The sequence below is a fragment of the Hippocampus guttulatus genome, chromosome 1 (assembly GCF_054856545.1).
Source record: "Hippocampus guttulatus isolate MCC_2025c chromosome 1, RoL_Hgut_1.0, whole genome shotgun sequence".
NCBI lineage: Eukaryota > Metazoa > Chordata > Actinopteri > Syngnathiformes > Syngnathidae > Hippocampus > Hippocampus guttulatus.
The window spans coordinates 13,779,486-13,804,792 of record NC_141261.1 but is presented as its reverse complement, the minus strand read 5'-3'; the positions used below and the strand labels follow the sequence as shown (position 1 = coordinate 13,804,792).

Genomic DNA, 25,307 nt, shown 5'->3' with positions numbered 1-25,307 from the left:
GTATCTCAAGGCGCAACAGTACAGACATTTTGTGTTGACAGATTCTAACCAGCCCCATTGAGCGCAACCGCCCTTGAACTGTGATGTGGGCTATCAAGTTGGACATCCCTAAGGAACCATGTCATGAATATGCGATTGCAACACACGGACGGTCATTATGTCTCACCCTCGCCATGAGCGCGTCCCATCGTGCGTTGAAGGCATCCAGTTTTTGCATAATGAGCTCGTCCAAAACACCGCCGTCCATCAGAGTTTGGGCCAGTTCCCGAATCTGGTTTCTGTTGTCCTCGGGGTGTTGCAGGAGAACCTCGAGTCCCTGTCAAAGTGCATCGACGTAAACGCACACAAACAACACACCATTAGGGCAAATATGTGTATGATCTCACTGACACGAGAGGTGAAAAGAACAAAGCATGTTGTTAAGCAAAGCCATTTAGTCAGCATTCACGTAGCGGTAGACTTGAGACTATTTTGAACATCAGGTCTATCATTAGTCAGGTAGAAGGCATTCAAAAAGTTCATCAATCATTCTACTGGAATGTGATCATACTTGCACTCTACTTTATTCGGTCCACCTGCGCCCTGTCGAAATGCCACCGTGAGATAGGAAATTCAAATTGAGATTTTAATTTGGATTCACTTTTGAATTAGGGGCCATTTGTGATCTTTCATATTGGTCAGATTTCAATAAAGTCCTCCCACAGAATTTATCCAATCGTCTTCAAACATTGAGCGTTTCATCGAAAGATGTTTAAGACAAAAAGTTCGTGAAGCATTTAACTCATTCACTCCCAATGACGTTTTTAAACGTCTTTTCAGACTTGGTCTAGAATTGGCTGGTACTGAAGGAGTTAATTTCATCACACGCTGTCGCCGTGGGCATGCAGTGTTTCTGATGCATTGGGTCTAAAACTGGGCGACTTTGCACACATACAAGGTCTGGAAAAAACATTTCTATTTTAGAGAGTTCGTCTTCTTTGTGCCAGTATGCCACATTGGGATCGCCAGAGAAATAAAACTTAAAAATAATAATCGTCCCCTGACCCTGTCCATCCTCGTCCTTTTAATGCGCTTCTGTCCTCCATTTCACAAAAAAAAAAAAAAAAAAAAAAAAAAAAACTCCGTGCATGGCGCGGTGGGAGAGAGGCTAACAAGCCACTCGAATCCCTATCGCAGTCGCCGCTATTTTAAGACCGGCAGTGCAAAAAAGTGTTCACTTCAATAAGTCATGCATAGCCTTGACAATACATGCGCAGACAAGAGGAGTGCAATTGTTTTGTCCTCATTCGGGACGAGATAATTTGCTGCCTGTGAGCCAGAGCTGCATCTCACTTTGGCAAGAAGCCTTGTGGGATCCAACTACAGCCGCTTTTTTTTCCCCACGTATATTTTTTTTTTATTTTTTTGCTTTGCTCCCATAATGAAGACAATAAAATCCAAACTCTTCTCCCACAAAACAATTCCTCTATTGCAATATCACGGTATGGAACTCTTACCCTTGCTTCGGTGTGACCTCAAGACAAGGAGTGCACCACGTAACACGCAAAGGAGGCTGGGTTTTTTTTGTCTTTTTTTTGTTTTTTCTGCACACTCACGTCAAGCGCCTCCCGCAGCTCCTCTGCTCCTCCTTGGAGGTTGTCGATTTCATCGAGTTTCCGCTCCAGCCGGTCCAGGAAGGCGTTCTCCTGCTTCAGATAGGACAACAACTCGCACCAACACGCCCAAACCTCCTGCATCACACGTGGGCCAAAGTTAGAAAGATGCTGTTAATAGGCTGACGGACACAAAAAAAAATGATGCAGATGGGGACGCAATCAAAGCGTCTTCTTTGTAATCTCCACTTCAAACATGCTGCTTTTTTAAAAATTTTCACCCGCTACCACAATTTCCATCGAAAGCCTTTTCGTTCATGAGGTACAACTTTTATGCGCCATACATTTGAATTGGATTCTTTTAACACGGTTTCCCCCTCATTTTCTCACATTGAGGCGCAGTGAATGTTCAAACTACGCAGAAAGTTACACAGGTTTACATTGGTAGCAAATGTACTTTTTTTGTTTGTGATGAGCATTTAGGCCTGCTGGAGAGTATTTTTCTTCTTTTTTTCAGGCAGCACTTGTGGTTGACAAACAGCCATATCTGTTCTCACTTTTTGCTTTGAAGAGTTAAAAGAAGAAGAAAAAAAAATGACCTCCAGAGTTTTGCACTTTCCGTCCAGGCGGCTACAGAGGCGCTGGTAGTTGACCTTCAGTACATCAAGCTCCGAACGCAGGGCGTCATGAGCAGTGGGCGGCGCCTTGGCGATGAAACTATTCACGCTGTCAGTCAAGAGTTTAACCTTGAGCTCCTTGGAGTGGACTTCCTCCTGGGCTCGCTGGCGGAGAAGACAATGCAGTTGGTCAAAGGATGCGATGTATACAGTGGAGGAGAGGAACAAAAGATGTGACGGCGTCAGCTGAAGAGCGAAGGATGCACCATCAAACACATCGCAATTGACAAAGCCTCGTGTGCTGCGTGGGACTGAAGCGGTATCGCCCACACACATCCCGAAAGGAGGAAAACTCTGATCATAGACGGAGAAAGAAGAGAAGGAACGAGAAGTCTCCAGATTACAAAAAAAAAATAAAAATCAATTTTTCACTTTCAACTCTTTCCAGCGAACCTTCTTCAAGGAGGAGGGAGCTGAACGGGAAGCCTTACGGGATCGGCGCAGCTCTAACACTGCCAACAATCGACATTACAAGTGCACCACATGATGTATGTGATGTAAAACAATGCGGCTGGAAAATGGATGCGCTGAAGGGTGTAAGAAAGGGAGGCACGAAGCTTTGAGATGCCGTTAGGCGACCAGGCGGCTTTTTAGAACGCCAATATCAATTGATCATGAAGAAGGCAGCACGGTGGAATAATGGATAGCTCGGCTGTAGTTGAGAAGGAAGGTGTGAGGTTTGAATCTTTCCTCGGGCCAAATGTTGCATCCCAGAATGCTGTGGAGTTGAACTTCACGTCACATACTGTATATGCAGAAATGTGATGTCACAGAGACGTCCCAGCTCAAGACAACGAAACTTGTTCTATTAATCTGTTGGACTAATATTTGTCAATGGTGATTGTCGCAGCTGCAGTAGCAGAGGATGGACGCCATTCATCACTCGCTTATTGAAGTCATCGGCCAAGTTCTATCGAAGACAGAACTTATCCGTTCTCAGTGGGACATGTCAGTCCTCTCGGTTTTCTGAAATGTTAGATTCATTGTTCTGTCTGTTCTTCTGCGGGTTCTCTCCAAATAATTTGAGCCTGAGAATAACCGCTGGACAATGTAACCAAGCGACAGATACGTGGCAAGAGAGGCGTATTACACGCTAAGCTAGAGGCTAAAGCGACACAATGCCCTTAATGAGCCTGTTGCTAGCCAACGTCCGGTTTCTCGACAACAACATGAGCCGAGGGCAGACAGAAGACTTTCAGGCGGTGGGGAGAAAAATGAATAAAATACTGCTCAACGCACGATGAAGTGGTGATGGTAAAGGGCAGAGCATTTTATCTATCAAGGGAGCTCAGTGTTATTCTCACTACCAGTTATCAACGCTAAAGGGTATAGCATTCGCTCAACTGCATGACATCATAGATAAACATAAGAGACTTTATGCAGCAGATTTTCACCATTGCAACTTCTCAAAAACTTTACTCCAAATGTGGACCGACAGTATTTTCTTGACTTTTTTTTTTTTTACCACGGTATAGAAAATCGTGAATATTCTTTTTTTTTTCCCTCCCCGAATAAGTCGAATTTGCAACTGCCCAAACACGAATATGCAGGGGTCCATCTATCCATCCATCCATTTTCTGATCCATTTATCCTCACAAGGGTCAAGGTGCTGGAGCCTATCCCAGCTGTCTTCGGGCAGTAGGCGGGGTCGCCCTCAACCGGTTGCCAGCCAATCGCAGGGCACACTCACAGTCAAACTTAGGGACAATTTAGCATGTTCTATTCAGCCATGCATGTTTTTGGAATGTGGGAGGAAACCGGAATACCCGGAGAAAACCCACGCAGGCACGGGGAGAACATGCAAACTCCACTCAGGAAAGCCGGAGACGGAATTGAACCCCGCGCCTCTGCACGGTGAGGCTGACGTGCTAACCAGTCGACCACCATGGTGGCTTTTGATGGGTTTGACTTCATAGTATTACACAAAAGGTCGTCCCACATACTTTGAGCTCTTCCACAGCTTTGCGAAGTTCTTCGGGTGTTTTGTAAGTGAAGTCTCTCTCCAGGTAGTCCTCCTCAGCCTGGTTGATCCACTCCTGCATCTCCTGCATCTCCTTCCTGAGGGCCATGGTCTTATCCAGGCCACCTTTCAGAGCTGACTTCTTCGCATAAGCCTTTTAACGGGAACATCGCATGAAGACCAACGAAAGCGGCGAGTTGAAAGCACGGAAGATGTACGCACTTGTTTGCAAACGTTCTCCCACTGGGCATTCAGGTCATCCAGCTCCTTCTGAATGTGAATTGCAAAAGGGGGCTCCGCCTCCTTCTTCAGCTGCAGGCCCACTTCGTTGATTCCATTGACGCTTGGCTGGATGGTGTGGATGTCTTTCACCAAGGCCTGGCCAAGCAGTCGTGACAATTTTGCTCAGCGTTTAAGCGGAATCATTCACGAAGGGCGGCTGCAATGCTGCTCACCGTGCATTGTTCCAGCTGTTTCTCCAGTGCTTCCGAGTCTCCGAGAGCAGGCCATTCTTCATTCAGGAAGACATCCACATCTGCCATCCACTTCTTTAACGTCTTCACATCATTCTAAAGGAAACGGCTTGGTTATGTGAAGGCGGAAAAAGCCAAGCGGCCTTAATCAACTCATGAGATAGCGGCTTGGCAAGCAATTGAAACGTTTGCGCAACATCAGCAGAGGTAATAGTAAGCTCTTTGTTTTCACTAGTAAGACTATTTATCGCACAAATAGAATGACTATATCTCACTAGCATTGCGTTTTTTTCCTCCCATGACTGTCGTTGACGACCGTCAGACAAATTTGCGCTCGACTCAAACAATCGGAGCGCGCTAGCAAAACGACTACACGTTACTAGCAAGGCAAAAAGTGTGCACAACATGACAACCGCCTGCGACGGGTACAGCGAGTGACATCATCAAATTCTACTGTCCCTCCTGGAGGGACATACAATTTTACTAGTTAACTTTGAGCACATCAGTAGTGGTCATCGTAGCACATACCGTATTTTTCGGATTATTAATCACAGTTTTTTTCATAGTTTGGCCGGGGGTGCGACTTGTACTGTGGTGCGACTTATGTGTGAAATTATTAACACATTATTATATCATTTCACATGTTATTTTCACACTAAACCACAAGAGGGCGCTCTAGGCGTGTGTTGATAAATCGACAATGAGTGACGTAAGCGATGTAGAATTGGAAGCGCCACATCTTCTACCTCCAGAGTTGGCAGACTTGTTTCAAACAGACACCGAGGATGAAGATTTCATTGGATTTAGTGATTTGGAGAGACACTGATGGTTTGGTAAACTTGTTAGCATGTTCTTTATGCAATAGTTATCTGAACAAGTCTCAATATGTTACGTGAACAGACCAGGCACGTTGGTTGTTTATGCGTCATGTAACGTTAGCTTGTAACATACTTATTCAGCCTGTTGTTCGCTCTTTTTATTTTTATTTGCCTTTCAAGATGACATGTCTGTTCTTGGGATTGGATTTCATCACATAAATTTCCCCCCAAAATGCGACTTATACTCCAGTGCGACTTATGTATGTTTTTTCTTCTTCTTTACTATGCATTTTATGGCTGGTGCGACTTATACTAAGGAGCGACTTATAGTCCAGAAAATACGGTATATGGATGTCAAGCTTTTGCCCTGACTGCTAGCTTGAAATACACAATTTCGCTGATTGGGTATGTGTATTCCGGTCTCACCTCAAACTGAACGAGTTTGGCCATGAGCTCTTTGATTGTCTTGCTGTTATCTGTCAACATGGTGCCGAGTCGCCTCCAGCGTGCCATGATGTTGTCCATCTCAGCGTGATACCTGAGGAAAAAAAAAAAAACATTGGTAGGTTTTATTTGTATTTGACATCCTGTATTTTGCAGTCCATTTGGTTTTAGAGGCATTTGGAAACCCAAACAGATTTCCTCTGAGAAACGTTTACTTCTGGCAGATTTCGGGCGGAGCTTTCTGGAAGACCTGCTCCACAGCAGATGTCAGGTAGTCCACTTGCCCCTGGTGACTAGTCAGCGCCACCTGCAGTGCCTGGGGAAGCCAGATGGAGGAGGAAAACCGTTTTGTCTCAACACCATATCAATTCGTGCTTGTTACAAATAGTGGTTACTGTCCATCAGAGTAAAAATGACATTTCTCTAAAGACAATTTGAGAACGTGAATGCGGAGAGATTTAAAGATGCCCTACCAAAATGCTCCGTTAGCACATAGTATATACTTTATATTTTCCCCTTTTTCGACATTGTGGAAAAGTGCTGCACAATCCGACGTACAAATAAAGCTCATGTCGTTTTCTTGATAGTTCTGACATCTTGTTGATGTGAAGAGTGGAGTGGAGAGAGCAGATATTGTGATCATTACCAGGGACTGTTTTGTTCCGCCGGGAGTTTGCTCATCCGCCTCTCGTAATTACAGCATTGCAGACAACACACACAAAGCGAGACAAGCGAGGCGGCCGGCTTGCCGCATGTTGAGCAGACAGTCGGCTACACCGATTTTCACATGTATTTTCACTTAAAGCAGACATACAGTATTATGCATATTGTCTAACCAAGCGTGGATTTTGCTGCATACGAGATTCACTCGGTTGTTTCATTTCACACTTGACGGGTGGGCGGGCACTCCAGAGACCCGGCTACTTGTACTCAAGCTCGGAGAAGTCAATATTCCATCGTATGTTCCCTTTCAAGATGAAAAGCTGATTTGGGGTGGTTGGGAAATGTTTTGTAAAAATTGCTGATCGGTATTTTCATACAAAGGCTTTTGTTTTGTTTTTTTTCCCTGAATTGATGGGTACAAATAATTCCATGAATAACATTTCTCCCAAATTCCCGTTGATGTGTGTTTTCCCTGAAGATGTACTGTACACGTACGGCTAATGAAAGACTCTAAATTGCCGAAAGTTGTTTGTTTTTCTATTTGGGGTAAAGTCAGCTGACAGACTTAAGGTTCAGGGATGGGTAACCCCGCATACAAGTGTCAGTGGTAGAAAACGAATGGATGGATGGATGGTGAGCCAAGGATTCACTCTAATCCTGTTGTGTGCACTCAAAAATGAATTCAAATTCAAAATACAGTCATCATGTCATTCTAATGGGCATATCGGCATGGCATCAGTAAATCTGATAAAGTATCAGTTCGCATTCACTCCCATTATATGTCTCAAAGTCATGACATTTTGCCTTTCCTTCCACATCCTCTCAACCTTCAGTGAAATTGAGAAAGGAAAGGTGGTTGTAATGAATTATTTGTATACATGAAATCTATCACCGTACCTCCATGTCCTTCAATCTCTGCTCCATAATAGGATACTCGGTAACAGCTGTGGATGGAATCGCCAGTTTGGCCTCACATTCCTGTAACCACGCTAAGAGCGTGAAGATTGTCTCCTTATAACGTGCCGGGGGCAAGCTCTCCAAAACTGGATGAGCAAAAAAAAAAAAGGAGAAGGCAGTCAGACAATAAATATGCTCAAGCGGATGAGTTTCTGCCACGTGCTGACTCAATGAAATGTAATCTTTCTCTGCCAAATGGGACATCCAAGTGTGCTTAGTCAAATGCTTCAGGCCAGAGAACATGATCATGCGATGGATGGCGCAGTTTCCATTTGTTAACAGTCGTACATATTGCTGCCAACAAATGCTTCTTTGCTGAAAACTGTTTGATAGAGTGAAACTCCTCTACAACAAAACCTACACGGGTGAAAACACCCCCTAGTGTGAAAAAAAGTTTCATGCATGAAAGCCATTCCCACTTTTCTGCTCCCCCCATGGAGAAAAGTCCCCCTGTTCCTTTGTACGAAATCTTTTTCTCTGCTCTTGCCTCACAACGAGATTCACTACAATGAAAACAAGCCTTCCGCAAAAGTCTAATCCAACCTCAGCATGCCACAGCGACCTCTGCTGCTTCGTTCGGAAACGACAACAGCAACCACCACACTGGTTCACACATGCGCAGTAGTACAGGAAGTATTTGTTTCAGACGCAGCACGAACGTTACATTGCTAAAATGGTGACAAAATGGACCTTTGCATACCAAGGAGTTAAGAAAAGAAAAGGTTTATTGCTTGAAGACAGGATAAAGATAATAAAAATGAAAGATGGAGGAAGCAAAATAAAAGACATTACGCAAGAAATTGATGTAAGTGAAAGTGAATGCTGATCGTAAATTTCGCAATTTCTCTCCCTTTTTTTTCTACACTGGCTATATGGAGTGTCAAATAAGTGTATGCTCATACTTATGCACTATTGGAATAAAAATAAAGAGTACAAACATACGTTTTGTGTGTGTGTGTGTGTGTTCACATCTGAGATAGAATTTGCTACAGTGAAAAGCCCCCTGTTGTGAAATTTTTTTTGCTGCAAATATGATTTCGTTCCAGAGGAGATTCACAGTATGCCATAACTCTGACTGGGAGAAGTGCATTTTCTACATTTTGATAGTGGTAACCAGCTTCAGAATGTAGAAAATCTTTTTCCTTTGTCGACAAAGGTGAGTGCTTTGGCAAGTGTTTGGAAACTTTGTATCCCGCGGCTTAGACGAGGGAAGCTATGCAAAACGTGTTGCTATAGGAGGCGACGTTGATATTTACGAGAGTGCCCCCTATCACTCTTCGACAAATTCAAGGTAACATTGAAATAATGTTATCTTGAAATGAACATTTGCCACCAGCTACAAGAGTTAGCATGTCAACAATTGGTGAAGTAGAACCGCTACCATTGCAGCCAAGTAGTTAACTAGCATTGCTAACATCAGTTCACTTCAGTTCTTAAAGCTTTGGCTGTTGTACTACATTTTGTGTGAGGAAAAACAAAAATCAACGTCTTCTAAACTTTTTACATTTAAGAATGCATCGAAGGAGCACAGTTTATGAAAAAAAAAAAAGTGAGTGAACTGAAACATTCCATACAAATATTTTACAGCTGTAACAGCAATACCGTGATACCATGAAGCTGCAATATTTTTACTGTCAGAATCTGATACCGTCCGCTGCCCACTTGGAACTACGACAAATCCTACTGGGTATTTATTTTTTATATATATATATACTGTATATACATATATATATATTATAACTCTAACATTTATTTTGTGAATGCAAACACTTTATTTTTCTTATTTCTTCTTTCTACCCACAATCTTGCTGCTGTAGACGGTAAATTTCCCCAGTGTGGGACAAATAAAGGTTATCTTATCTTATCTTATTTGATGAACTGTAGTTCTAGGCTAGGTTTAAGGTTCGGTTTCTTGTCAGAACATTTTACAAATGTGAAAACACGTAGCATGCTAGCAGTTATTCTGCAGTTCTCTCTGATGATGAAACGATCTCCACAACCTTACATGTTCATTGTGCGTTGTGATTTTTCTAAACTCCTCCACAGATAACGCTTAGCCCGAAATTATTTGCGCCACCGACAAAATTCAATTTACCATTTATCAAGCTTTCGTTGCTTTTGGCCAAAATACACATCCAAAACAGTTTGCAATACTTGGGTCCATCTGAATGACACATATTTGTTGAGGGCAAAAGTCTCACTTAGCTGAAGCTGCCTCTCTCTCGCCCTCAGGTCCTCCAGAACCTTGCGGTAGTGTTCTTTGAAGACGGTGATGTCTGCATCCAGGAAGGCCGACGCGTCCTCCTCCCCATCTTTCTCCCTCTTCAGCTCCTTCAAACGTTTATCTAAAAGCTCCACTTGTGGTTGTAGAGAAGCCAGACGGGCCACTTCCTCCTGTGCGATAGAGAGACAACGGTTAGCTACTCGGCAAGTATATTGGCTTTTCGATTCCTGAGTTCCACTCAGTTGGCTTTATGTTAAATCCATTTTTGTGGAAATGTTTAAATAAAGGCCCCCGATGCTAATAAGCTGGTAGCCAAGCAAGAAATTGGAGTGCAAAAAAAAAAACGTTCTGAGAGGTTTTCTGGACCTTAAACTAAACAGAGATTAAAAGAAAGTAATCAGAAAGGAAAGAAAGAAAGATAGAATGAAAGGAAGAAGGGAAAGATTCAAAGGAAGGAAGCAAGGAAGGAAGGGAGCAAAGAAAGAAAAACAGACAGACAGGCATAAAAAAGGTGGAATGGAAGAAAGAAAGAAGGAAAGAAAGAAAAGCAGAGCCGTTATATGGAGGGCATCCAAACAAAATTAAACATGAAAGGATCACTGAATGGGGAAGGAAATGACAACTAACCATTCAATGGCAACAGAGGCACAGAAGGTGCGCTTTATTAAAATAAGAAACAGGCATACTCACAGAAAAGTACTGAGACACATTGACGCATGGGAGGGGGAGGAAATGAAAAAGAAATTCAAATATGACAAGTAAGAAAAAGCCAAATGAAAATAGGGGAGTGGCACAGTTGCGCATGTGAATCGCACGTCATTCTCACAGTCAAAAATGTCTAGAGTGTGCATGAAAAGTCTACACACCCCTGTTTTTGTCGTCTAAAGAAAAAAAATGAGACCCCTCAAAAAACCTTTTGAACCATCGATGTGACGTATAGCCTGCACAACACAATTGAGAAAAGTGTTGTGCAATAATGTCTGTTGTGAAATATTTTTGAGAGGTAAAAACAAACAATTGAGATGATGTGTGCACGCACTCTCATCAATGGGAATGTGGCTATGCTCTTGCAAAATAGGAGCATTGTATGGTGGCTGCGAACTCACCAAAAGCAGCAGAAAGGCTTCAAGTTATCTCATGCCACTCCCAGTTCAGAAAATTAAATGTTTTGTATTTGCTATCCGCGAGCTGAATGCTAACATATGATGCAAAACGCTATAGCATCAATAGTTGCGGTGTTTTAAATCAACACATCGACGGACAATATAACAATACTTAAAGGCATATATTCTTTATCCTCTGCAAAGAATGAGTACTATTTCGGCAGTTTACCGAGGCACTTAGTAGTTGTGAAAGAATTGGTTTGTTTGTTGGTCAAGTCATATATAACAGAATATATTTCATTCTTAACATTCTATTGAAACGTGTTACAACATTGTAGAGTGCCATTTTTCCTGACAAAATACACAACACCAATAACAGTGTCGTTACACGAGGACCTTTCAGGCAGCTTGGTGACACTGTCAGATTGACCGATGAGATGTGCATGCATGCATGAGTGTGACCGTGTGTGACAATGATGGTTGCGGGGATGGGGAACCACTGACTCACTCTGCATCGGTCCAATTGCACCCTGAGCGCCTCGGGTTCTGGTGACGGTGGCAGCTGAACCTTGAGCCAGTTCTCACTGAAATCCACTGCCTGCACACACTGCTCGTACAAGCTGTAGAATGCCAGCACCTGTACACAGGCACGCGCGCGCACACACACACACACACACACACACACACACACACACACACAAGTTCAAATAAGGAAGCCTCGCTTTAATTCTCAGGAGACAAGAAAAAGCTGGGCTCCATCTGTCTTGGCTCACAAACTATTTTCTTGATATGTCAGCAGCAATGAACTCATTCTCCACCCGCATTGGCCTCAGATTGAGTCTTGTCACACCAGACCTCATCAATTCAAGGCAGTGTGAAAGGCTTGGTTAGAAACACTCGCGTGAAGAGAAGAATCCATTATCGAATGCGCTTATTCTCACAAGGGTCGCGAGCCTATCCCAGCCGTCTTCGGCCAGTAGGCGGGGGACACCCTGAAACGGTTGCCAGCCAATTGCAGGTTAAGAGAGCTTACTTGTGCACCGGGGTCCGTTTTGACCTTTGACCATTTCTAAATGAGCCTACTTCCCTCACGTTTTGATGCAAGATGTGATGTTGGAAAAAAAAAAAAAAATTGGTTTGGCAGGGCATTGATAAAAGAACTGTAATTGTAAATGTAACTGCCTTGGCTGGCTCAGACTCCTGGGGTTTGAAATAAATCCTAATGTATGCAGTGCGTGTATGGGTACCTTTGTCTGGTAGGCCAGCCATACCAGCCTGTCTGCCAACAGAGCACAAAAGCCGACCCAGCGCTGGTTCAGCTGCTCGGCAGCCTGGGCGATGTCATCAGCCCGAGTCCCCTCTGGCAGGAACGAAGGGGCAGTTATGATAAGAAAAGGGAAGAAACACAGTTGGGAGGCTCTTTAGCTGACACAGAACAGACAACGTTGACATTTTTTATGCTAATACTACAGTACAGATTCACGCCAATGACTTGAGCCGAATGAGGCCAGCAAGATAGCTTGTGAGCATTGCAACACCAGAGGTCGAGTATTGTTTTGATTGCTGTTTGCTGTTGTTATTCTGAACACATATCGTTGGTTGTCAGCCACACTTGTGAGTTACTTCGTTTTGATCACTCGGGCCATTTCCATCACCACAATACATCTTCCGTGGACGGCTTAGCGTCTTCATTTAAATTGCCAAGCGAGGGGCAACACAGCGGACGAACCCATTGACTGTACGTACAGCAGCTGAGAGGAGCCTCGGAAGGCTGTTAGCTCCCAAGCTAGCTGTCGGCTAGCGCCTCTTGGTGGTTTACATTCCAGCTGCCGTAGACTTGACGCAAATATAATTTCACGGCTCAAACATGTAGTGATGTGTATAAAAGGCATAAAAGAGTTGCTCGACATATTTTGTGGACACGCCCACATTTTCATAATTCTGAAACTTCATATTCAAATCTGGCACGTTCTTCTCTGCTGTGTGTCAATTGGAAATGACATGTTTATTGTCACTATCTAGGGAATTGACATGTTCTCATGCAGAAAGTAAGGGTAATTACGATACAGAAAGAACAAAGTGCCGATGCCATGTTGCTAGGTGAAGGTCCACCACAGACTAATTAAGTGCCACCGTTAGCCAAAATCGTCCACCCTGTCGGCAAGCTCACATTTACTTTGCTGTTTGTATACATTGTCTGCTCGCGGTGCAATTTAGAAGCAAAAATTTCAGCCAATTAGCATTTCTTACAGCACAGCAGCTACTTAATTCAAGAAATATGTAGTTGGATGGAAAAAAAGAAATCCACATTTTTTGGTCTCAAAGGCACCATATGATGATATCGACTCGTAAAAGGCAACACGATAGAAACCCAGGTCATGTCTGTCGCAAAAGAGTGATGGGTGTGGCTCCAAGAGGCAAACTTAGGTGAGAGGCCTTGGTCTGTCTGAACCCATGATGCCATGTTTTGAAGAGCTTGGAAGCAAAGACATCAATTGCTTGCAAGGCTCAAGTGCTGCATAGCTGGAGGAAGATGACGTTTTGTTGCCTGAAGGCTAGCAGGTTGGCGGCAATAAAAGACAGAAAGTACAAGTTGAATGAGTCTGCGTTTTTACACAGCCCCAACAAGGGCAGTGAAGAGGACGGAGGAGAGTCTCTATCAGGGTTTCTATGGCGACAAGGAGAGAGGGTGGGACAGGTGGAGGCGTTGCCATGGGGACAGACAGGGTGCCCGTTGAATAGGTGTGAATGCATGTGAATGCCAGTGTGCGTGTGTGTGTGCGCGCGTGTGTACACGGTACCCTGCTCAACAAGGGTCTGTGCTGTGCGCGTCGCTTCTTGAAGCTTCCGGTACTTTTCTGGTCGTTCGCGTTCTATAAGCTGCAGGAAAGAATGGCAGGAAAAGAGAAACTTGATTGATCACAAAAGTCGAATAAGACAAAAAGAATGAACATTTTCTATTTCGACACAGTCTTTATCGAATATTAGTTCGGCAAGCTAACTGAACTGTCGCCCCATGTGTGGTGGTTCGGATACAAACGTGTCTGTCACTCAACGCGAGCAAGGTTTCGCAATCAAATCTGTGCTTCCGTGTACAAAGCAAGAATGCAGCATACGTAACATCTCAACACGTTTCCCCATGAGCAAGCATGTTGGTTTCTAGGCACGATTTGCGGCGGGGATCATTTTTGGTTCACGACTGTCCAGTTCAGTCGCGCAGTATGCGAGAGGCCTAAAATAAACCATCTTTGCATGAAGATGCCAAAATGATGACCTTTATTTGATAAAATGTCATGTTTGTACTCGCCACACGGCTTTTCTGACCATCAGTTCATCTTTGAACGGAACTTAAGATGAATGTACGGTTCTACTGCATTTTTCTGCACTCCGATAAAAACACACGCGACCACGTGATCATGACATTTTTCGTGCAGGCACAGTTTTACCTGCACTTTGTCATACAGGTCCTGAATGCTGCCTTCTTTGCGGGACACAGAGAACTCCGGACTGTGCAGGATAGCCTCGCCTCGAGTCATGTAGCTGTGAAGCTCTGTGAAGTCCACATCAAATCTGAGGGATGAACAAACTGTTATGACTAAAGAGTAAAAAAAAAATAAAAAATGCACTGACCAAACACATCAGTATTTATATGATTGAAAAGTGACTTCCACTTCACGGGAGCTCATAAGAAAAACGAAAAAAAAAGCTGACAACGGCTCGCCCTGTAAGGCATTGTCAGCTTTTCTTCCTAGTCTATTGGCAATTACCGTATTTCTAAAATCGTATTCATTTTTACATACACGTTCACATTTTTTTCCAAGATATATTTCGTCTGACACCAACTCCTCCCCTCTCCAATTATTAACTTTCCCACACTGTTCCTTTCTCGTGTGATCGCCATGCCTGCTGAAGCAGCTTCAAGCAAGAGACTGTCGTATTCAAATTCATTCCAGAAGAATTCCTATATGGTTTTATAAATTGCAATACTTGAAAAAGAATGAAAACATGTCACAATTTTTTTTTCAATTCTTATTGCTTGTCTTGGTGAGGCTGGAACAAGGAAAGATGATTCAATTCATAAAATTTGAGTGAAGCATCTTTGGGTTTGATCACATAAAGAAATCCTTGACATCTGATGAGAGTGGACACCTACCTGCTAAGGTATGTGAGCAGAAATGGGTGCATGCAACTGAATAATGCACAGAAGTTAGAAAATAGATGCGAAATGTTATTGATCAAAGTTCACCCAGAAGTGTACTAACCTTTTCCTGAGTTCCGAATCGACGACCACCTGCCTCTTCTTCTGGGGTGGGGACTCTCGGGCTTGGCGTAGTGCCGCTACACTCTGCCTCGTCACCTTGGTAACACTCGCCGTGCCTGAGTGGGTCATTTCGGGCTCGGGGGATGCCGCGGTGACGACCGGTGAGAGCTGAACGTGTGCATGGCCAAAGAGGGTGTGGGATTTGGCATTACAGCTTTTTAAAGGACACTATTTTTTTTAACATCCACTGCACATCCCCTGATCCAGAACATCTGCTGTCTCGATTAGGCTTTATGCAATTACAAGGTTTAAAAAAAAAAAAAAAAAAAAAAAGATACTTGATCACGGATTCGATCAGAAGATCGAATATATATTGATGTAGACCACTTGTATATTTACAGTCAACACCCGCCATTGCATGAACGCATTGTAAAAAAAGGACTTGGAACCCAAAAACCTCTTTAAAAAAAAAAAACGCTGACACATTAATGTGTAATGTTTATAACATCTCCTCTGAAGTTAATTTTTAAAAAAAATACAAAATACCAGTCGTCCTGTCAACGACGGCGCTACATCTGTGTTCAGACAACATGCCTGCCTGCCGGTTGCATCTGCGATTGGCTGAATGTGCATGGCCAGAAGATCACGTAACTTAGGTTGAATGGTTTTCAGAGTTTTTACCAGTCAAAAAATACTAATAATAATAAACATTCTGACTTGTGATTGGATGATCGAGGGCGCGGTGGCGAAATTTCCGCCTCCCAGCGCAAAGGCTATCCACTCAGAATGGCACGAGATAGGGCGAAAAATAGATTTGCTTTCAGGCTCACATATACACGATGGCGCTGCCGAATGACCCCTGAGTGAACGAGGTTGTCTGATTTCGCAGATCCCATCAACGATGTCATTGACTGATCGGGCAAATGATGACATTAAAGTCAATCAGCGATTGGAAAACAAGGGGGGGGGGGAAGCAAGCTATATGGCTCAGCAGAAATGACATCAAGCTAGTTGCTGTGATGATGGGTAGGCCGAAGGAAAGTCCTTTCTTCAATTTTCCAGCGTTTTATAGATCAAAAAATTTAAATAAATGCTCTGTTGCTCAGAAATGTTGGTGTCTACAGTGTCCTCCAATTCAGTACGGTAATGAAAATAAAAGACCATCTAATTTTCCTTATGGAAATTCATGCACATTGTACCTGGGCGCTGATGAGATCCAGACTTTGCACCAGTCGATCCCAACGTTGAGTCAAAGTATCCAGCCTGGCCTCCAGTTTGCTGGCCACCTCCTTGTTCTTGACACTGCAGAGCAGGTCCTGACTCATGGCGCACAGCTTGTCCATGGTGGGGCGCTTCACATCCAGCTCTGTCTTGACAATCTGGTGGAGCACAAACAAAATAAATGAATACACCCGCTGACTGCAATGCATCAGAAAGGTCGATCATTAATTAATGAGAGCTTTCCGTTCTTGTCCACAAAGAGTCAAGATGCCTCACACACACTCGGTCTATCAATGGCAGTGGTGCTCAACAACTTTTTAAACCAAGTACAACCAAAAAAAAAAAATGTTAGCTTTCCGAGTAAAACCATAATGACAAACACATGTAATATTATCGTAAGCCACCGTAACATTAAGCAGAGTTTGAACATAAACGTTCAAATGGAGGAAAATGTCCAATGCATTTAAAAAATGATTCAGAGTAAAAGTTGACTACAGAAAATACTTACATAATAAATAAAAAACAAATAAAAATGTGTTGTCCTGAAAAGTTAAATACAACTGAACTGTCCTTTAATGTACTGTACTGGATTAAAAACATTATGCACAGGTTGACCATTTAATGAAGGGATTCCCCCCCATACCACTAGGGGGAGCATGTACACACTTTGGGAATCACTGGCCTATGCCGTCAGAGACACTATTCTTCTCTTTCTAAGTCACTTTGGCTTATGAAGAATGTTGAAGTTGTATTTTTGATAGAACACAATTAATAAGGCTAAGGGTTTAGGATTCTGATTGACTCACGGCAAGATGGCGCAGACAAGCCATTGTGGCGGCGTGGTCCTTTTCATTGGGGGTTTTGATCGAACGAACCAATTCCTCCTTCTGAGTCAGCCACGAGTCGACTAAAGACTAACGGAAAGAAAAAAATAATAAACAAGGGAAACAACAGAAGGCAGCAGTTTTATTTTCACTGTAATATTGTCACATTTGCGAGGTGGTGGTGGACCCCAAAAAGCAGGCAGGAGGAAGGAGCAGGGTGTACTTGACGAATTGTATTAAACAGAGAAAACTGAATCCAAAACAAACAAAGTGCTAACAACCAAAACTAATCCAAAGTAGCAAAACAAAACCATGACTGTGGCAAAAAACTAACAGGAACAGAACCATGACAGGAACAGAACCATGACAGTTGCAAGCAAACAATGACCCGACAATGAGTGCTCGGGCTGGGAGTCCTTTTAAAGCCACTAATTATCTAATGACCAACAGGTGTGCAGCTGCAGGGGAAGCCCTACAGTGCCACCTGTTGGTCCCAAACCGAATCATGACAAATATTAGGCGAGAAAGAAATACGATATCCTGGGAACAATATTACACACGGATGAGGTCCCCATTCACGAACGGGTGACACGCAATTGAAGAAAACCGAGCGACGTGCACGCAGGCCGTACTTGCTCATTTGTGAAGTGTTGCCATTTCAAGAGAATCTCTTGGAGCAGAATCCAGCGTTCTTCTGTCCATCTACAGATGGCTGCCCAGCGGTCACCGAGCACCTAAATGCGCGCACACACACACACACACACACACACACACATTTCCTCTTAAATTAGGTCATCGGAGAGGCTAAAACATTCTACTTTGCCATCCGGGCTCCCCAAAAGGCTCATCATGTAGTTTCATTTTGTCACGTGCCAATTAAATTCTTCCAGCTGCCTAATGTGGACAGTGAACACTTTCCTGAAGGGACAAAAAGGAGCATGATCTTGTGCTGGGTACCAGCTAAAAACCGGGGGTGTCCAAAACGTTTTTTTTTCTTTCTGAGGGCTGCATACAGAAAAATGAAAATGATGATCGAACGATCCACTTGAACGATCTTTACCTTGAATTTATTTAACACGCTAAAAACAATCCATTGGTGTAACAAAGATATTAAATGAGATTATATATATATATATATACACTGTACATATATACCTGTATATACATACCAGTATATAAAATTATTCATTAATACTTTTTTGGGGGGGAGGGGGGATACTCCTCTAGATTTGCGCCTGTACTGAGCAGCGGCAGAATCACACCTCCACATTGTGGACCAAAACAAGGGCAATCGGGAATCAGATAACAGACACCGAGGATGAAATGGACCAAACAATTGCAATTCATGCTCGTTTCTTCTGTAATGAGGGTTGGGAATCAGAAACCCAGTAAGTTCTTGTCAATGGTTTTCATTAATTGTTTGTTTGTTCGCTTTACGTAACAAGCGTCCACTTATAGATTCCTTCTTCCCGGCCGCGATTAGGCTCACGTCCTGGCAAGGAGGACGAAAGAGCGGAGAGGAAACAAAATTCAAAGTGTTGAGAACGGTCGGTCACGCTCCCCTCGGCTCGCTCGATTTTATGCATGAATTCGTTTTGGATCAAGCAGAATGCAACCGGAGCACTGTAAATATTCTCAAACGTGTCACACAATAGGAAAGTTTTCCAGTGCAAAAATTCTCTACTTGCTTGAATAATGGAGAGCTGATATCCTGGCAGGAAGGATGAGAGGTAGAAGCTCTCCTTGGACCGTTCCCAGTGGCCATGTTTGCAGTTGTTTTAAACTTTAAAAACCAGATTCATGAATATTTCAACGAATATTTCAACCGATACCGCGAAGTGTGGAACTGGACAATTTGCTCGGGCACGATGATATTTTGTAAGGTATGTGGGGAAAAAAACTGCATTAAGCTTGCTGGTCTCTTGACATATTTTGAGAAATAAGGGCCCCCCTACTTTGCCTACTTTTTGTCTTCCTCCTCAGGATACGTTACAGATTAGGATTTGCTTGCTGATGATGTTGTATCATCGATTCAAAGTGGATGACAATAAACAGAGCAAAAAACCCCCCAAAACGCAGTTGTGTTATTTCTTTTCCCCACTCAATGGGAATCACTCAGGAATCGGATCGATCAGCACTGTCAATAAATGGAAGCGGAATCGCTAAATTTGCAATTCTCCCGACTGGCTTTGACTGAATCATCCATATCCACCAGGGCACTGGGAGTAGAAATGTTGTTGCTACTCAAGTCATGTGTGTTCTTTGTGTTTGCCTTGTCTCCGAGTGTCGCAAGTAAGAAGTACATGTACAAGTCCGGGGCCAGTCAAAATGGGCGGGGGGCCGCGAATGGCACCCGAATCGTAGTTTGGAGACCTTTCGCACTGCAATATATGTAAAATGCTATTTTTGCAACATGCTATGTGATATGCCGGGCCAGCACAAGTTACCGAATGTGTTTTTATGTTGACAGTGTGTTACAAAAGTAATGATTGGTTTCATGAGTAGTTGAACAGTTATCAGTCATCGTTTGTGATTTGTTGCTTTGGCATTTTGTTTGAAGACCAGCAATATATTCATCAAACAGAATGCTACAGAACATCATGTTATCGATTTTTTTGCAATTCAGAGAGTGATACTTTAATTTATACGGTATTCTAAAATTCTAATGTCACAAACTCAGAAGACATTTTGGAAGCAATTCGGCCAACCCCACCTTTGAATAGGTTTCAACATTGCGCAGTATGTGCATGTTGACAATGTTTAGCATCTGAGCAATATGAGGAGTGCGACTCGTCTGGTCTGGACACTCCCTTTTCTCACTCGATTTTGGTTGTGATCCTCTCAAACGTGTCCTCTGTTAAATAATCAAGATATGAGCCTGCGGCTGTATTCTCATGAATACATTTTTCAGTTGAAAAGATGGATTGTGCAAATGGCCCCTAAATCAAGATGTTAAAAAAAAAAAAAAAAAAAAACAATCGCAAGGCCATAAATGAGACAACCGAGATTTAAGAGTCGAATCATCTTGGCCCAAAAATGCAGCAGGGGGGAAACCTGAAGAAGTCAACTTGCATTTGCATGTTTCCGTTCCTCGTCTCCTAATCTCTTGAGCTGGTTTATGCTCCATTCTGCAATAAACTGCTCTGCAGGTGGTAACGCAACAAAAGCTGCACTTGAAACAAAGAACCAGCACTTAATATATGCGGGTGTGATTATACGCAGCATCTCTGGCACGTGCGCCGCTTCTCAATTGTTTTATCTTTTTTTTTTGTTTTGTTTTTTTGTGAGTGAATTATGAACCACACCGGCATCACTATAGTGTCAGGAAGTCCAAATAGTTCCTGAATTAGGTTTGAGAATATTTTTTCTTAATTTCTGGACAATTATCGAGTCAGTAGTGAAGACGTGCTGCTCCAACTTGCCTGAAGTTTGCTCTCCAAGGCAGCAGTGGCACTGTCCCCGCTGGTCTCGTCCACCACAACCACCATGTGGGTCAGCGAGTTGACCCGTACCTGCTCCTGCTCCAGGTCCTCCTGCAAAAGCTGCAGACAATACGCCAATTGATTGAGCTTTTTTCCCAGCACTTTCATGACAGTGTGAGGCCGAATTTCCCAAACTTTACTGAACCAAGGTACCACTAAGTCGTGGGACTACCCTGGCCCACCAACAGCCCAAATTCACGTATAATTGATGGCCAATCAAATGCATTGGGGAAAACTGACAGCAATTCAAACTTAAAAATCCTCCCCAAAAAGCTAAGAAACATTCAATTCACGGAAAATGTGGGGGTGAAACCCGACAACCTCCTCATTCTCCAAAACCAACATTATTTCAAAATGTTGAATTTTTTTTTTCGAATAAAACAAATTCCAACTGTATATGCTGAGAAACGTATTTGTAGGTGGCGTTTGCTCTCGTGTTGCATTTTGCAGATCCGATCAATAACATCACCGATCAATTGGCTTTTGCATAAAGTACAAAATATGCCGATTTCATCCAGTTGATCAGATTTGCGTAAAGTCTACGCTTCAGCGTCCACGACGATAACTTTGCAAAATTCGACCAAACAAGTGCGGCAAAGCCGCAAACAAATATGTGCCTTAATCACTTCAACTTTTCATATTTCATGAAACATTGATACGTAAGAACGTGGACTGACTGCAGTTCTTAAGAACTGAACTGATCTCGAGCAAAACAAAATCAACATGTATGAATAAATCATGACTTCAGGTCGCCACCTTGTGCTCTTCCACTTGGCGCTTGACGTTCTCCAAGTCAGGACCAAGCGGCTGAGCCTCCATCTTGTTCACCCGCGCCTCCGTTGCGTCCAGCCAGTCTGTGAGCTGCTGCAGCTGCTTGTGCTGTAGGTCCATGAGGACCTGGTGGAGTCTGGCTCCGTGGGGCAATTTCATACCATTGATCAGAGGTGCCAAATGTACTCACCACATCTCAACTTACAACGTTAAGCAGAAGTACAGATAATTGTGTAGGAAAAGACAACTCCGGTAAACCATAAGTTTCAGGTGTACGGTCCTGCTAGTTTTGCTTGATTTTTTTTTAGAACTCAATCTTGTTCTGCCTCTTGTTTATTTGGGATAGAACTCCACAATTGGCCACAAGATGGTGGTTCGGTGTCATGTTAAACACGGTAAATTTGAAAAAAAAAAGAAGAGGGAAATCAGTCAGTAGGCCTATTTCAGGCTCAGTCGAGCTTTTGCTGAACTTGGATTGCACGTCAAATGCTGTTCAATCCTGCTTTTTACACCGACAGAATCCAATAATTGTCGGTTCATTTTATAATGCACATATTTGGGAATGATTATCGCTGTATATTGTGATTCGATATGTTTGATAGTTTGGGGGGGAAAACATGAGAAAAATGTGCTTTCATCATTTTAAAAGTGTATTTAAAGGATAAAAAAAATTTAGCCATAGCGCTATCAGAAACAAGCATAGGGAGTATCTTAATATAGAGAGTCTTAATTGTATTTCTATATTTGTACTTCCTCTTATAACTTACAATGCAAAACAAAGAAACCCCACAAAAACCTCTTGAAAACAGCCCAACTGATGTCACATTTTACAAAAGCTGAAGCCAATTCAAGCTTTTTAGGCTACGACAAACGAAACACCGGGCCACACCAGCACTGTTGTAGGTTTTCGGAAAAATGTGTGTTTTGAGCATGTGAGCACCTGCTTTGCCTCTCCATGCTGGCCACCCGGAGGTGCTCCCATCGAGAGTTCAGCAGGGTCATCTGTTCCCTGACTTCGGTGTCCTCCTCCTCACTCAGGTTGCCCTCAGCCAGTAAAGCTGCGCCGGCTCGGAGGACGCGCCCCACGCTGCCCTGGTGCGCGGTGAGCTCCACCATATAGCCCTGCGAGGAGGACAGGCATAAAAAATAAATTAATTAATACACTTCACCATTGCGGAAAAGTTCCGCTCGTTACAGCTAATTAACTGATAGCGGCGCCCCGACAACTCCACTCTAAATGGCCTGACTCCATTTGTTTGAAGTGCCCTCATAATAGATGAAAGCGCCCCCGTCTCCTTTTCGAGCACTTGACTCGTACAGTACTGCATATTATCTTCAGCGAGCTGAACGGTCAGGGGTCGTTGAATCTGGAGAGCTTGATGATTCAAAGTGTTGATGAACAAAAGTGTATTTGAACAGCTAAACATTGCCCGTGCATGTCTGACAGCTGGGGACACCCTGAACCGGTTGCCAGCCAATCGCAGGGCACACAGAGACGAACAACCGTCAACGCTCACACTCACACCTAGGGACAATTTGGAGTGTTCAATCAGCCTTTCTATGCATGTTTTTGGAACGTGGGAGGAAATCGGAGTACCCGGAGAAAACCCACGCACGAACTTGCCCGATTGAAATGAATGGAAATGTCATCCCAGCCCCCCCCCCCCCCCCCAAAGCACCAACTTCTTCTCCTTTCGACTTGTCCCTTTTCAGGGGTTGCCACAGCGAGTCATTAATTTCCATCTTTCCTTGTTCTCTGCATCCTCTACTCTGACTTCAACTACCTGCATGTCTTCCCTCAGGGCATGCATGAATCTCCTCTTTGGCCTTCCTCTCTGTCTCCTCTCTGTCTCTGTCTCCTACTTACATTCCAAAGCACCAACATTAAAAAAAAAAAAAAAAAAAATAGCACTGTATAGTCAAATCTAAAAACATAATACAGTCATAGCTCAGTTTTGGACCATAATCCATTCCAGAAAAATCATCTTACCCAGTTGAAATGAATGGCAATGCCCTGAGTCAGTTTCACAAAACATTTATCAAAAATGTTCTGTTTTTAATAACCACAAAAATATCACTCGACAAGCGTCTCAAGCTCGCAGCCCAGGGCCATTTGCGGTCTGCAGGATGATATTTACTTGACTTTAAAGTTTAATGTTTGTGCAGCCGCCGCGGTTTGTGCCGTGTAGTCGTTGCCCTGGGTGGGGTTTTTTTTCTTTTCCTTAATCACTTATGGGCTACCGGAGCTCAGGCTCATGATGGTTTTCAGCAAAATGTCATTCTGAAGTGAGAAGAAAAAATATCCTGTCAGCTAGTCCCAATCGTGTCTATTTCAAAAGCTGCCGGTGGCTGGCAAAAGCAGACAATTACAAGAAAAGCAGTGGATAATTTTATTTTTTTTTCGGGTAAGCATAGGGGCAACCCGACAAGTTTTGAATGCACAGAGAAAGTTGCGGTGCTCAAGAAACCAGACGTCTTTAGGCAACTAGACATTCATGAATATGCAACGTACCAGATGGATGAGCGTGAGGACAGGCTCACCAATCTTGTTCATGTTCTGAATAACTGTTCATTTTCTGAACTGTTTATGGTATTAAGATTGATCGGATTGGATCAGTTGCGCTTTTTTGGAACACCTTTTTTGGTGGAATACTTGAAGCTGGCCAGACACGCCTCTGCTCTACAGTATGGCGCTAAATTAAAACATACGGTAATAACAGAAATGGTTAAATGTGCATCCTGATTTCATGCTTTAATTCACCGTCTGTCTCCTTGTGATGGGTGTGCCTTGGCCAACAAAGAACAGTACAATGTAGACATCCAACGTATGCATGTTTAGACCCGAAAAAGATGGACACGACTGCGCAGTAAGCTGCTGAAATATTCGTCTTTTTTTTAAGAGGATAAAGAATCTATGCCCTCGAGCAGGGGTGTCAAACTCATTTCTTGTCAGATTTTAGTCACAGTTTCCCTTGGAGGGCTTTTATGACTGAAACCATATGAAGAAGTCAAGGATAACGGTTTATTCACCTATTGTTGAAGTTACTGTAATGGGCGGTTTGGTCACAAGAAAATGCTTCCAGTATCACTCTTATTTATTACAAATGAGAACTGGAAATTTTGGTAGAGATTTTAGCCAGCATCGTGAAAGTTGACATCTGTGATTTGCTTTCGCGGGCCACAGAAAATGATGTGGTGGGCCAGATCTGGCCCCCGGGCCTTGACTTTGACACCCGTGCCCTAGAGTATTGCTCAAATGTCTATCCGCATCTGCTGCTGTACTGTTCCTGTTGCTTAAAGGGTGAAAGCAAGCCCAATGCTTCAGTTTCCATACACAAAGTCGGTTTTAGTCAGACTTTGGAAGGAAAGAACTTTAGAACGCATTTAGTGCGAAAAACAGAGGTTTTGACAGTAAATCTGTTTGGAATATAAAAAAAAAAAGGAGCAGCCAGCCTTGTCACGTCCAACAAAACTGTTCTGGAGGTAAAATATGGTCAGGAAGTGACTTATCTTGTTATTCTGGATTGGATGGCAGCGATGTTACAAAATGGTTTATTGAGCCCAAACGATGACGCAATCAGGCAGCAGAGTGGATGCTCTGGAGTGACTATGGCTGATGAAAGCTAGAGGACGCAACTTGCATGTTTAACCAGCGTCAAAAAACAAAACAAAAAAAAAACGTTTTCTTTTTTTTTTTTCAGTTTCCAGCTACAGACCGACATCCATATCCTCACCTCATGAGTGTGGAACTGCTCCTTGACCTCCTCCACATGGTTTGAGATGGGGGGCTGGGACTGGAGTCCGTCTTCAGCCGAGAGCAGCCAGGTCAGAACCTTG

General features: G+C 43.3%; 1 protein-coding gene across 3 annotated transcripts in view; it reads right to left on the bottom strand.

The window, feature by feature from the left end:
- Positions 1–25,307, bottom strand: part of dmd (dystrophin) — a 137,805-nt gene that overhangs the window by 67,545 nt on the left and 44,953 nt on the right. For 2 of the 3 annotated variants that reach the window (XM_086111318.1, XM_086111308.1), the window contains exons 12-33: positions 25,205–25,303; positions 22,411–22,592; positions 21,456–21,606; positions 20,640–20,759; positions 17,850–17,951; positions 17,200–17,307; positions 16,372–16,551; positions 15,174–15,340; positions 14,358–14,481; positions 13,713–13,791; positions 12,159–12,271; positions 11,420–11,548; positions 9,786–9,978; positions 7,525–7,670; positions 6,180–6,280; positions 5,947–6,058; positions 4,685–4,798; positions 4,452–4,607; positions 4,213–4,383; positions 2,192–2,374; positions 1,596–1,730; positions 167–316 (exon numbers count right to left, since the gene is read on the bottom strand). In XM_086111318.1, coding sequence (XP_085967444.1) covers positions 167–316; positions 1,596–1,730; positions 2,192–2,374; positions 4,213–4,383; positions 4,452–4,607; positions 4,685–4,798; positions 5,947–6,058; positions 6,180–6,280; positions 7,525–7,670; positions 9,786–9,978; positions 11,420–11,548; positions 12,159–12,271; positions 13,713–13,791; positions 14,358–14,481; positions 15,174–15,340; positions 16,372–16,551; positions 17,200–17,307; positions 17,850–17,951; positions 20,640–20,759; positions 21,456–21,606; positions 22,411–22,592; positions 25,205–25,303 — 3,015 coding nt within the window. Of the gene's footprint in view, positions 1–166; positions 317–1,595; positions 1,731–2,191; positions 2,375–4,212; positions 4,384–4,451; positions 4,608–4,684; positions 4,799–5,946; positions 6,059–6,179; positions 6,281–7,524; positions 7,671–9,785; positions 9,979–11,419; positions 11,549–12,158; positions 12,272–13,712; positions 13,792–14,357; positions 14,482–15,064; positions 15,101–15,173; positions 15,341–16,371; positions 16,552–17,199; positions 17,308–17,849; positions 17,952–20,639; positions 20,760–21,455; positions 21,607–22,410; positions 22,593–25,204; positions 25,304–25,307 lie in introns of all 3 variants that reach the window. The other variant, XM_086111300.1, reaches the window with a different exon arrangement.